Here is a 13551-nt window from a genome sequence, read left to right as displayed (position 1 = left end):
CAGTTTTTTTCTACAGTGTTTTCTTGTGAGGTTCAATGGCCTTCAAGAGTAATAGATACTCCTACAGATTTATTATTAAGGCTGCACTATCTTAATTCCAATGCTCTTAAATGCTAGTGTTTGACTTTGCAGAAAGTGTTGTGGTTTAAAATAAAAAATAAAGGAAAAAAGAACAAGTAGGGAACATCTAAGAAAATCCCTTTATTAGTGATATCAGCACATGCAGTGAGAAACTTTGTGATGATTTAGTGGCTGTAAATGTCTGCTGAGCACACACACTTTACCCTAGACTGTAACAACAGGAGAAATACACTCCCAGTACATTAGACAGTAACTACTGTGGAACAATATGGACTTCTGTTTGTTTTTCTTCTTGGTCCTTCTACTGTGTTGGCAGGAATTTTCACCAGAAATATGAAGTCATCTAAATTAGGTGTCCAGCCAAACAATATATTCCAATTACCCAAGAGAAAAAGTGGACCAAAGAATGAAGAAATACCAAACATGTGGTATTCTCAATAGAACAGCCTAAAAATAAAATTACTAGAAAATACCTAGTATTTGCTATACTAGGAAAGGGTATTGTAATTCCAGGAGTAAGATGAAGAACAGCATAAATTGCTTAGACTAACAAACCAAGCTAAGTCAGTAGTAAAATTTCATGATTGAGAGAGAATCTGGGGCCTGATGCCACAAAACTACAGTTAAAACAGGGTTTTCCCAACTACCATAAAGTAACTATTATTTTTCTATTAGTAGAGCATCATAATGAAGTCCTCTATGTTACAGTGTCTCAGGGTGGGTGATAGAGTGTTTGAGAGAGAATTTTCTGCATTCATATTCTACCAAAACATCTGCATAGTTGCTTCCAGTAGCTTTGTGGCAGAGGCATCTTTATTTAGGTGCCTTTTCTACTGCTGCACAAAGGAAGAATATCCAAAGTAATAGCTGTGAAGTGTGTAGTGAAAAGCAGCTCGGTTGCAGAAAGAAAGGAAACAACAAAACCCATAAACTACACAACAGCTCCTTCAAGTCGTATTACTTCCCTGGTCTGATCTCCAACCATTGCTGCCTTCCCTCTTTTTGCTGTCTTACTCACTCTCCCCAAGTATAGGTGAAATATGGGGAATTCAAGTGGGAAAAGAAAAAAATACATCACAGTCTATCTGAAATTCCCTGAAAATGCCAGTACTGTACACACATGCACACAGGTATATTATTTTGCTTTCTTTTTCTCCAGTCATTCTTTCAGTCAGGCCCTTGACACCAATTCACAGGTCATACATAGGGACAGAAAGCTACTGGATTTGGTTTTTTATGATTACTAATCCTTACCCCCAGGAAAAACCACTGCAGGTATGAGACAGCTGAAGTTACCAAAACAATAAAACAACTACATTCTTGTGGTGTGCTGTCTTTTTTATTTCGTTCACAGATTCACAAAATTCAGCAGTTGGTAGTGGGTCACCAAGTCATTCATTAGTGCAAATTCATTAACTGTGACATTTAGCCCTCCTTGTCTTTTAGGCAAGTGACACACACACTCTGGTGCCTGGCCTTTGACCTTCTTGGTTTGTTTTCTTAAACTTCCTCCATTCTGACCAGCATAAGTGATAATTTACGTGGATTTGCACTTCAAATGAATTTAGTGCTATATAAAAATGGTTTTGCAAAAGATATTTGGTGGTGTATGAAAAACCCTCAAACTGGTGGAAATGTCTGAAGCTCTTACAGAAAAGTTAATGTAAGACAGCAGTCTGTCTGGGCCCGCTGCACCACTGCTGTGACCAGAGCTCTGCACAGCTACAGCTCCAGGGTAAGCTGTGCATATTGAATACAAAGCCTTGAGACAATCCAATGTGTAGAAAAATAAACTTTTGGCAGAATTCAGCTGCTGCATTGGAAAGATACATGAACAGATATAGCTGGTTTTTTCTGCATGTACACTTTTAACAGTGCAATATGATATGTTAACACAAGTGTGTTGAATCATATTCTAAAATCATGTGTGTACAAAATTCTGTGTCATTTAAATGTAATGGAATTTACAGGTAATATTTAAAGCTTATTACAAATGGTGATTTAAAACACATTTTTACTCTATAATAAGGAAGCACAGTTTGCTAAAAGTAGCATTTAATATAATTCACATGAATAAGGTGTTAAATTTTAGTATTTTTTTAAACATGTCTTTGCAGTTCAGCAAATATATGCCAATAAAATGCCAATAAAACTAATTTTAAAATGTTTTTATATTATTGTGCACTTAGGACAAACTTGATCTACATAAAAGGATGACAGGTTTTAGATGTACTTTATTCAAATACATCTAAATTTCAGTTAAGAATTTTAGAGAAATGAGAGTATTTAATACTAAATAATATTTTTATCTGTGCAAAGCTTAAGTAACTTGCATTTTATTTGAGTTTACTAAATCCAGTATCTGAAACTGAACAAGAACACCGAAGCAGCAAAATTCACATTTCCTTTTCTATACCCTTATAGCTCAGTTTACATTAACATAACTCTACAAAGTTATAAAAAGGACATCACAGATTGAAAAGGGAAACCAAACAAAACAAAACCAAATTTAAAAAAAAAAAGCCTGCGAGACACCAGACCAAGAAGAGAATGGGTAGTATTTTCTCTTTTATTATTTTTTCTTTGAAGATTACCTAACATCCTCGTGGTAATAACCCAAGGTACTATGTAAACAAATTTCAATGCTGCTCAAATGAGTTAAAATACTCTGTTCAGCTCCTGCAGTAAGTCAGAACAGTGGCACCAATTCCTTTCAACATTAAATCACATTCATCTCATTGTACATGACTCTTGTGCAAGTAGTAAAGGCTTTATTCATGACCTTGGCTACATCAGTAGAGAGGGATATATCAGCTATTTATGTATTTAAAAAATTAAACTGACAGAAGAACAGATTCTGTCGTCTCAAATACCAGCAGCATCTTTCTACATATTGAGGATACATTTGGCCTAAGCCTTTAACACCTTTTAGAACAGCCATGCAGTAAAACAAACTTGGAGATGTTTCTTTAGAGAACACTGAGCAGTTTAAACATTTTTCTGAATGATAAAGCCAAGATAAAGCAAATCCAGGCCCTTTTAAATGGCTGCAACTTTTCATACACTTAAAGCTCTATAAAACTAGAGCCCATTAGTATATATAGTTATATTTTTATATATATATATTTTAAATAAGTCTCTTGTCTGCTTTCAAAATTTATGGAGGGGTTTTTCTGGTCTTTTGAAAGGGCAATAAATAAAAGTAGAAAAGGCTGAACTGTTTTGCATATATTTGTGGAAGAACAGAGAACAATTAAACTTTTAGAGTTCCAGAAAGATCACTGTACAGAACAAAAAGCTTATATACAATAAGGTGTGCAATTTTAGTTGGCTGGGCCTTTTATTATTCAAGATATCCTTTTTGACTAGAAGTCACTTCTACTCTTGTCCAAATCCCTCCGTTTCTTCAATGGCAAAGAGCAACTTCTCTTTTAGTTGTTCATAGCTTTTATATGGTGGCAAATCCAAACGATTAAAACTGAGCAGGAAGAAAACAGAATTTTGTTAAGTTTACTTAAATCCCATGCAGAACTCTACAGAACTCAATTGTTATAGTGGAAGTTATAAATGTTCTGATCTAACAATTAGAAAAAAAGAAATAACAATCAGCACAAACTCATTGCCTTGGCATTTCTACAAGAAAGAAAAACAGTCAAAGTTTCAGAGCAATATTTTAAGAAACAAAAGACTATTACCAGATGAAAAACCAGAATGGTGAAAGACTGTCCAAGATACAGGAAAATATAATACTTCAAAAAATATAATATAAAAACAGTAATACATAGTATTACATAGAAATAGCAATAGTAATACATAGAAAAGGAAATTTTCAGCATGAAGTTTAATCCTAGTTTGATGCATCTCCAAATTTCAACAACAGCATGAAAAAGCTGAACTTTTCTCCCTTCTACACATGCTTGAATATAGGTGGGTGTTTTTTCCCTGTAAACTTTGCCCTAAAATACTCCTGCCAAAATATTTCATTCCGTGTCTTCCTCAAAATTATCCTAGACAAGATATTTTTAACTGTTGCAAACATCACTCAAAACAAAATCCAGTGGAGAAAATGTAAAATGAAGGATACCCTTATGTAGTTTAAAAATATAATGAATATTATTGTCACAGGTTGCCAAAGGAAACTGTGTCCATTTTGCACAGTCTATATAAAAAACTGATTTGTGTACCTGATGCACCAGTTCAGTATGCACAGGAATGCCAAGCCAATAATGGCCCATCTGAAGCCTGGTGGGAAAAAGTATCAGCATTCTTGGCTAAGCATCCTTTTGAAGGTTTCCTGTCATTGCTTTCATGCTACTTCTTCTTGTGACTATACATTTCATCTTCTATAATGTTACTTCATAATAACTCTACCTAACAACTATGTGCCTACTACTAACATGACTTGTTTACTTATTTAATATTCTCTAAAAGAATTAGGAAAGCACCTTTCAGTTCTACACAAGGATTGCTCATATTTTTGATAGATGTGACACTGACAAACTGTTGAGCACAGTTGCAAAATTGTAGAAGAGGGCAACTGGGAAAGTTTTCAATACTGGCATGTCAGGGCAATCAAATGAAACTGAAGACGGAGATAGAGAATTGATCCAAATTACATTTCATTTGATTTGGCCAATGCAAGCCTGGAAGAGATAAACTAGTAAAGGTACAGAAAGTTATCACATAACAACTCACCAAGTGTGACTTCTTGGTAACCAGGTTTCCTTACCAACTTTTTCAATGCAGAATTTCTGAGGACCATTACTTCCTAAAAAATAAGATTTTGAAAAGTGTAATTTGTTCCTTTTAAGTACCATACAGGATATATATGTGAACACTACACAACTCAGGCACAGCAGAGTTCCTTAATTACACGAACATGCTTCTCACAGAAACAAGCTAATTTCCAAATAGTTTATAAACATATTCAAGGGATTTATGATATAAAAAGCCCTTCTAGATCCAAGGTGATGAACATGAAGTTCCTCTTATCTGTACACTTGCAACATGGTTCATTTGCAAATGAAACAGTGACAATATAAAACAGTTCTGGTCACCTTTTACTTACCCATAAGTTCAGCAAATCCACCCAGTGGTAATCTGCAAGTGCCAGTGACAAACTGCAGAAGTCGCATGCGAACCTCGTTGTCTGTTTCTTTTACAAACTAGGCATAGAAATTCAAATTAATTAATAAAAAGCTTTAACACAGCTGGACAAAACCAAAAACCTCATGAGATGGTTGAAAAAGTATAATTCCATTTAAAAAACCACCACCTTGTTTAGCACCTACTTGCATTTCCTTACTTTAGCAAAATGGAGTGGAGAGAAAAGAACAGTGATTTCAGATTATATGCACTGTAAGCCACTACAATGTGAAGGCTGGGAACAGCAAATAAGAAGAATCCTTACCTATTATATTCTACACTAAAATACAAATCATGTCAATGTTTTGTATAAAGACTACTGTCATTGTTATGAAACACAGCACTGGTCTAGCCACAGACTGGGTATTTCAAGACTAAGAAAATCTTGCATATAAATGTTGGTACTTAAGCTTCTGGTTTAGATTCTTTCAGTACCAAGCATCTTAAAAAGATTTATCATCAGATCTTATGATATAAATAAGATAGGAAATAACTGATTTGCACCACTTTCCCAGAGAAACTTAGTCAAAAGCATCTCTAAAATGGTGGTTTTTCAAAAGGCCGGAAGACCCTAGGTCTGACTTCTCTTTAGGAAAATTTGTAGAATAGTGCCGGAATGGTATTTGAGGGTTTTCCTTAGCCAACTCCATTAAAATGTGAGTGAAGATTAGCCAGTTAGTATGACAAATAATCATAAGTACTAAGTGACATTTTTAGATCACTGAATCAGAATGGTTTGGGTTGAAATTGACCTTATAGATCATCCAGTTTCAACCCCTCTGCCACAGCAGGCATACTTTCCCCTAGACCAGGTTGCTCAGAGCTCCATGCAGCCTGGCCTTGAGCACCTCCAGGGATGGGGCATCCATAGCTTTGCTGGAAAATCTATTTCAGTGCCTCACCACCTTCACAGCAAAGAACTTCCTCCTAATAACTAACCTAAAGCTACTATCTCTTTGAATCCACTTCCCTTTGTCCTGTCACTACATGCTCTAGTAAAAAGTCACTCTCCTCCTTTCTTGTAGGCTCCCTTCAGGTACTGGAAAATGAAATGTTCAGGTGTACTACATATAATAATATTTAGAAGGTAGATCACTAAGAATAAAATAAACCTCACTGAATAATCAGTAAGGACAAGATATAGAAGAAAATATTCATAAGCCAGCATCCAAATGTAATGTGTGAAACTGTCTGCCATTTCTCACCCTAAAGTATCCTCCCTAAAGACCAGTAATCCTCCTTTCCTTCTCTGAAAAGACAAAAGAAAGGAAGCTGTAAGAATCTGCATTTGGACAGCCCTCCACTACACATACCATTTGTGTTACAGATCAAAACAAAACCTACACAAGTCAGAAATGTAAGTGATTAACATACCTGCCAGAACCATATGATCTGCTTGCTATTCCTCGTGTAATGACGATAAACAGTGTTCCTCTGCCAGTCTGCTAAATCTACTTCTTGCATACCACAGAGCATAACCTAGAAAAGAGAACGATTTATTTACATTAAACACAAAAATTAAAGTGTATTTTCTATTTTGTATGAGACATGGTAACAAAAATGAAAGTTTCTGCTCTGAAAAAAGGACTGGTAATTTTTAAAATTTTATTACACAATGAGATTTTCCTTTATCCTAAGTTTACAGTTATCCAAAATTGTGTATGTATATAAGTGGTCTGAAAGACTGAATACCAGAGACTTGGTATCTTCCAACTAATATCTCAGTAATAAAAGCTACTACCTTTTTCATAAGAGAAATTTTTATATTAAGGAGTATATTAGCCTTTCCATTAAATCTTCACCTCATATTCCAAAATGATGATGATTATATTGCTGCTACTACTAATAAAGATAAAACATACTGAAAAGTATAAGTCTGAAAATTGTTCATTACAAGAAGCTATGAAAGCTGAAAGTTCTAAAGGCAAAGCTTTCAACACTGAATAAGACTGAGCAAAGCCTTTTTTTTAGAAAAAAATCCTCCCTACTTAACTTAAGAAGGTTTCAGAAAACTGCTCATTAAATACAGGGAAAGTTGTCAAGTAACACAGAAATAAACGAGCACAGCCTACAGAGCCTTTTGTCCCTACTCCAGATGACAAACCCCAAGAGTAAACACAGGCCAGGCTGATTGTTAAGTAAACATGGAGCATGCAAGCAATCCCTGTTATCAGCCCTTGGGTTGTATACTGAGGATCTGCAAAGTTCCATTTCATGCCTTGTTGGTTCCTCCAAGCTTTAAATATAAGAACCCTAGAACCTGTCTTAGACATTGTATTTGATCCTAAGCAATCACTATGAACTACAATCAACTTCTGTCATCTGTTACACAGTAACTCTACCCATCTACCACAGAGGGAAAAGTCTGTGACTCACAGGTCCATCAGTGATCTCATATACTTTCACAGAAACTTTCAAAAATACATTTTAATGCTGAACATAAAAGCACTGATTCAAGAACATTGATTCAATTTTTATCATTATTTAATTCCACTGCTCTTAATAAATTCTCCATGTTCCAGAAGCTATCAAATGCAGCATGGGCAGACGAGAGATTCAACCTGACCTATCCATTTAATCTCTCCATACACATTACCTTTGCAAAAGCTAAAAATGCTGAATAAAAAACCTCACCTCCAGTTCTTTTTCATCAAAATAATGTAGCCATTGTAGAGGAACTACTTCATTAAAACCATCAAGAAAAGCTTTGGTTTGTTCTCTAACTCCCCGAGAAAATCGCCACTCTGCCATTAGCCTGGGATAGAACAAAACCAAACACGAATTAAACATCAATTAGCATTCAACATGAAGAAGTTCAAACACATAGGAGTGTGTATGTGTTCCCATCAGGTAAGAATCCCTCAAGTTTCACTTCTTACACTGTTCAATTCTATCAACTATAAGTAACCTACTATACTATATTTTCACAAATCTTCACATTTAGATAATAGTAAAGTAGCAAGAGGTAACTTAGATTACCATTCCAGTTAAAAATAAATATTATTATTATTAACCTTAATTAATCTATATACTGTAGAAACTATTTTTCTGAGAAACTGAAGACTGCTAATTTAAGTGGAAACTTTATATGCAGCACTGGACATACACTGTATCACAGAAAAGGGTCTGTGTGCATCTGCTTTTGAGATCACTGAATAGATCAGAAACAGAGGTTAAAAAAAGGGCAGTGATAAAACTAGGCAATAAGCAAAAAAGAGTAGTAAAAAGAGTTTAAAAAACAGTTGAAATCACAGCATGTCACACCTTATTCTGAATTTCAGTTTCCACATTTGTAGCAAAGTTCTAAACAATTTTAGGATCTTCTGTCAAATAGACATCTTCCCTCTACCTGGATTTGTTACCTGAAGTTACTGAAAACAGGCTTGCTCATTTCAGTTTCACCTGTTCTCACTGTACATTAAGAGCATTCCAGGTTATCTCTCCACATGGTCCCCTTTTGTACCAAGCAGTTGTATATCAAGATAGCAACATGTACCAAGGTACTATTTCAATAACAGTCACAAGAATTACATAGTAACATGGGAAGAAAAAGTAAAACAAAACAAAACAAAACCAACAGAAACCAACGTGTCAAAAAAGACTAAGGCAACAGGAGAAACATGGAACATTTTTTTCAGCATCTACACCTTCCTACCTAATATAATCTTTGTTCTCCTTACCCAATATATTCTTCTTTGTTCTCCTCAGTTACCAAGATATTTGAACCTCCTGATTTCAGCTCATGTGAGGTTACTTTCCCTAAGAGCTCCATATCCACACAGAAGTACATTTCCAAGTTACACTCCTCAATGTTATTATCCCTGGATGAAAAGAAAAAAAATATTGCAATTAATTCTACATAAACAAAAACAAATCCATAAAATATCAAACACACACACAAGAAAATAAAATACAAACCTTATCCATATTAGGGAGTTGTAAAATTCAGTATCAATAGATTCCAGGTCTTTAATAGTAAGCTTTTTGCTCAGCATTCGTTTGTAGAAAGGCAGAGAAAAACCAGTGTCAATAAATTTCCCATGAAACAATGCCTGTTGAACAGAAAAATATGTTAAGTTTTTATTGAACTACTGAATTATTAAAGTATTTCTGGACTTGAAGTCTTAATTTTTTCTTTCTCCTTCAAATAATGAAAAGCACCAAATACCAGTAGCAGCTTTATAAAGCCATATTTATACAGAGCAAAACATTAAATTAAATGGTAAGCAAAAAAATTGGACAAAATTTATCCAAGTATATGTTATTACAATTTAGAAATTATTTGATTAAAAATAGGACCTCTCATAAAAGGACTTCATCCCTTCTTCCCTTAGTTATGTGAATAGGCATAATTGTCAAGTGTTACTTTATCCTACTTGATCAGAATATTTGATCCTACTTGGGTATTACTGCCATTTTTTGCTACATACATACATCCAACAACATCATCATTTACAGAATGCTACTGCAGCTTGTAAGAAAGAGCTTTGGGAACCACATTTTTATAGGTGAGTAACAGAACTGAGGAATTAGGTTCTCCACAAAACTGAAAAAAAAAACCTCAAACCCAACATGGTCACACTTGTCTCACTACACATGCATATAGGGTGTAAGCTGAATAATAATAGTACTGAAGCACAGCATTACACACACACACACACACACACACAGTGTTGTCGCTACACTGACTCAGTGCACCTAAGAGCTCACAGAGCACAACCATAACCATGAAAACCCTTTCTTCCCCTTAGCTTTATCAAGTACACTTTCTCCAATTAAATAGCTCTTTTAAAAAAACCATCCTAAACATAGGCCATATATGGCATTCATTGCTTCTCTTTCCTCTCAGCTGAAATTCTGAGAGCAGAAGAGCAAATTAACAGCCCATTTCCTCTAGGCTCCATCTTTTTCCCCACCCAATTTCCCCCTTTTAGGCTTAGTCTATTATGCATTTCCTTCTGCTTAAGGAGACCTTAAAGAAGTTCTCTTAAAGGCCTATATTTATTTGTTTGTTTGTTTGTGCATCTATTTACTTTGAAACTATTTAATTCTTCTCATGGGAGGTTGACCTGGCAGAAATTCCACGTCCAGTGCAGCACCTGGGCATATGATTTTCTGCTTTTGCAAAATTAAGCTCTTAAAATCACCTTATTTGAGGTGTATGATAATCTTACAGCAAAATATAAAAGTTGCCACAGCCAACTTCATTTAACATGTTTTTATTATGAAGCAAGATGTGTATTCTTTATGTTTACTCCTGTTTCAGTTGAAAACAACTGTGGCTACTTCAGTACTTAACACTAAAAAACTCACTACTATTTTAGAACTGCGAGAAGAACAGAAACTGCCACTTCATGTCCCAGTTGCATTATTACCTGAGCTATCTTAAGCCACTAGAGGGTATCTCAGGAAGCACTGCAGAAAGTTCCATCCAGTATAAACCATGAATACTCAAACCTTGCAACAAACCAAATCAGGCAGCATTACATGGGTTTCTCTCTTGCCTCGCTTAGAGAATTTAAAATATAAACACATAAATACTTCAGGAAATAGAAGTTTGTCTTTTAATTACATTAATTACTTTAATTAAGTTCTCTACTATGATCTGTACTGTTATGAAATAGCTTTCCTAAAGTTAGCATTTCTTACAGACAAGATCAAAAATCACCAGCAAAGAAACACTGGCTCTAGCACCTAACTGGCTTTATCACACCTTCCTGCTGAGCGGCCCTCTAACTTGCTGAGGACTCTAAAACAAAGAAAAAATGTGGCAGCCTATTGAAAGTGTAAACCCAATGAGGTAAATTTTCATGACAGCACAACAATCGTGAACTCTGCCATAAAACGCTTGAATTCAGAGATGTTATTGTCATAGCTGAATATATTTCTTAAGAAGCATCTATAAGAAAAGCAGAACTAAGAAACCACCCAAACCTAATTTATTTTAAGTCTGAGAGTATTTTTTCATGTTATGCTTGGCTTGTGTTTATTCTAATTTTGTACAAAAAACCTGAACAACATGAGGCAATATGAAAATGCTTTCTATTCTTTTTGGTTTCACTATTCACCAGGTTGAGGGATGTTGCTGAGGACTACCTGTAGACATGATGATTATGTGGAAAGATGACTGTATACTACATGGAGGGTAAGAAATGTGACAGAACAGGAGTCAATACAGAAGACCAACTCAGTGATACCGAAGAAATGATACAATGTGTCTGATTAGCTTGTGGTTTAAGAGAAATTGGATGGCAGAGAATCAGCTCCCTGACAGCTTCTGCTCTCCTCAGTGTCTGACTTTTATATACATTTAAATTAAGGCCCAGTGTACTCTGCAAAACATTCTAACTCATTTTTTCAAATATTCTCAGGTATACCAGGTCCAACTGAGGAGCCTTTTTCACAAAATATTTAGCCCCATTTTTCAGAGCATCAGTATTCAGACAACCGTTTGCATGAAGTACACACATCCAATTGATGAAAATAAAATATCATACCGAATGTCATACTAACTTTGATAACTCTCCAAGGAAACATGAGTGTGCAAGACACTTAACTCTCAGGGAATTGGCTCAATAAACTTATATGTCTTAATCTTCCATTTCTGTGCGATTAATATAACCTTTATAACTGTACAAACAAATACTGTTCAGAGTAAATGTATAGCTACAGCAAATACAAAACCTTAAAAATCTAACCTACCATGGCAATAAAGCGCCCAATGAAACAGAAATATGAAAGATGGTCAGGATTGATTGTTGATGCTGGATTTATCTGCAGGCAATAGTTGCTCTTGCCAGCATATTCAAATAGGCAGTACATAGGGTTCAGTACTTCATGGGAAAGCAAGAAAAACCATTCTCTAAGGAAAAAAAAACATGTATACACATAAAAACCATCAAATACAGATGTTTATCACCATTCCCATTAGGTAACCAGCAAAATGGTCAAAATATATGCAAACTTTGAAAAATAATATAAACAGTGTTGTATTAGAATCACAGAATAATATATGGTATTATATATTTTTAAATATAGAAAATTAATTATTAGACCAAATAATGTTAGCAAATCATGGTTTCCAAAGTTTAGAAATTATTAGAAGTTAAGATTTTCATCTTGAACTCACCCTCACAGCACAGGTTTTAGCTGCCTATCAGTAACACCTTTTTCTTACACAGTCCTTGCCTCAACCAGTACACAGCACTTACCCTGGTCATCCCTACTTTACTCTCTCCAACTCACATCTTTACTCAAAAAAAATCACAGATTATTCCATGCTTATTATAAACAACTTAGATAAAACAAAACAAAACAAACAATTGAAATCTCAGCACACCTTATTTGCTTTTCCAGTCTGACAGCAAAAACACATACTGAGTTACTGTCGTTTAACAAATTACCATGCATTGGTTAAGCCTACACGACATGAAAGTGTAAAAGTATCTTTTTGCTGAGGTAAAATTAATACATGTTTTTCACCACCTTAATTTTTTTCAACTCAGCTGATCTGAAATAATACCACAATCTGGTATTCAGCATTCAGATAGGTGATTTTGATAAGATTTCTTGCTTTCTAATATTTGCATATAGTATTTGCAGAGACCTGAGAACAGTCATACATACTCAGGGGCTTTTATATCAGGCAATAAATGTTTGGTACCAGGTCTAGGGGTAGCCCATAAAAACAGCTGAAAGTCTGTCCTATAATAACTGTAGGGACTGAATTCCATTCTGACTGCCTTTCAGCTGTCATAGTTAAAAGTTATCTCTTTTATCCTTGTATTTATTCAAGATCAAGGAATAGAAATTAGGTTTGCTGGCATGTTTCTCCTAACAGTGCCATGAAACTCAAGTCATGGATCATGAGTCACTATGATACACTTCCAACCCAAAGGCCAAGTAGAAAGAGTAAACAGAGAAAGGCAGCCAGGATCCAATAACCCTAACAGGGTTCCGTGTATCTTCCAGCAAGCACGAGAACGTTGTACAGCATTCTAGGCAAGTTTCATACTGAGACAATTACATTAACTACACAGAAGCATCAAATTGAATAGACATTTAAATTAGAACAAGTCAGATAACAAGGGAGGAATAAACTAAATCAGCCATTAACAAGAAGTTGCAGAAGCAAGGAATTTTTCATATCAACAGCTAAAAACTTGCCACAGGACATGATGTCAGATTGGTCCTGCTATGTGCAAGGTAAAAATCTGACAGGAACACTGAGTTTAGTCTGCTGAGGGACAGCTGATCTATATTTGTATTAATGCTGTATTTCATTAGTCAGTACATGAACATTTATTTAGTGTCACTTAAGAATTC

General features: G+C 35.0%; 1 protein-coding gene across 2 annotated transcripts in view; it reads right to left on the bottom strand.

The window, feature by feature from the left end:
• Window positions 1-401: 401 nt before the first annotated feature.
• WWP1 (WW domain containing E3 ubiquitin protein ligase 1) overlaps window positions 402-13551 on the bottom strand; it is a 59922-nt gene continuing 46772 nt past the window's right edge. For both annotated transcript variants that reach the window (XM_054281857.1, XM_054281947.1), the window contains exons 17-24: window positions 11929-12088; window positions 9145-9278; window positions 8907-9047; window positions 7861-7981; window positions 6601-6705; window positions 5150-5246; window positions 4777-4849; window positions 402-3559 (exon numbers count right to left, since the gene is read on the bottom strand). In XM_054281857.1, coding sequence (XP_054137832.1) covers window positions 3460-3559; window positions 4777-4849; window positions 5150-5246; window positions 6601-6705; window positions 7861-7981; window positions 8907-9047; window positions 9145-9278; window positions 11929-12088 — 931 coding nt within the window. In that variant the 3' untranslated portion in view covers window positions 402-3459. The remainder of the gene's footprint in view (window positions 3560-4776; window positions 4850-5149; window positions 5247-6600; window positions 6706-7860; window positions 7982-8906; window positions 9048-9144; window positions 9279-11928; window positions 12089-13551) is intronic.

The sequence above is a fragment of the Melozone crissalis genome, unplaced genomic scaffold (assembly GCF_028551555.1).
Source record: "Melozone crissalis strain CALT ecotype California unplaced genomic scaffold, PUWL_Pcris_2 ptg000002l_1, whole genome shotgun sequence".
NCBI classification, from domain to species: domain Eukaryota; kingdom Metazoa; phylum Chordata; class Aves; order Passeriformes; family Passerellidae; genus Melozone; species Melozone crissalis.
The sequence above is the reverse complement of the archived record's forward strand: the minus strand, read 5'-3'. Positions and strand labels throughout refer to the sequence as shown.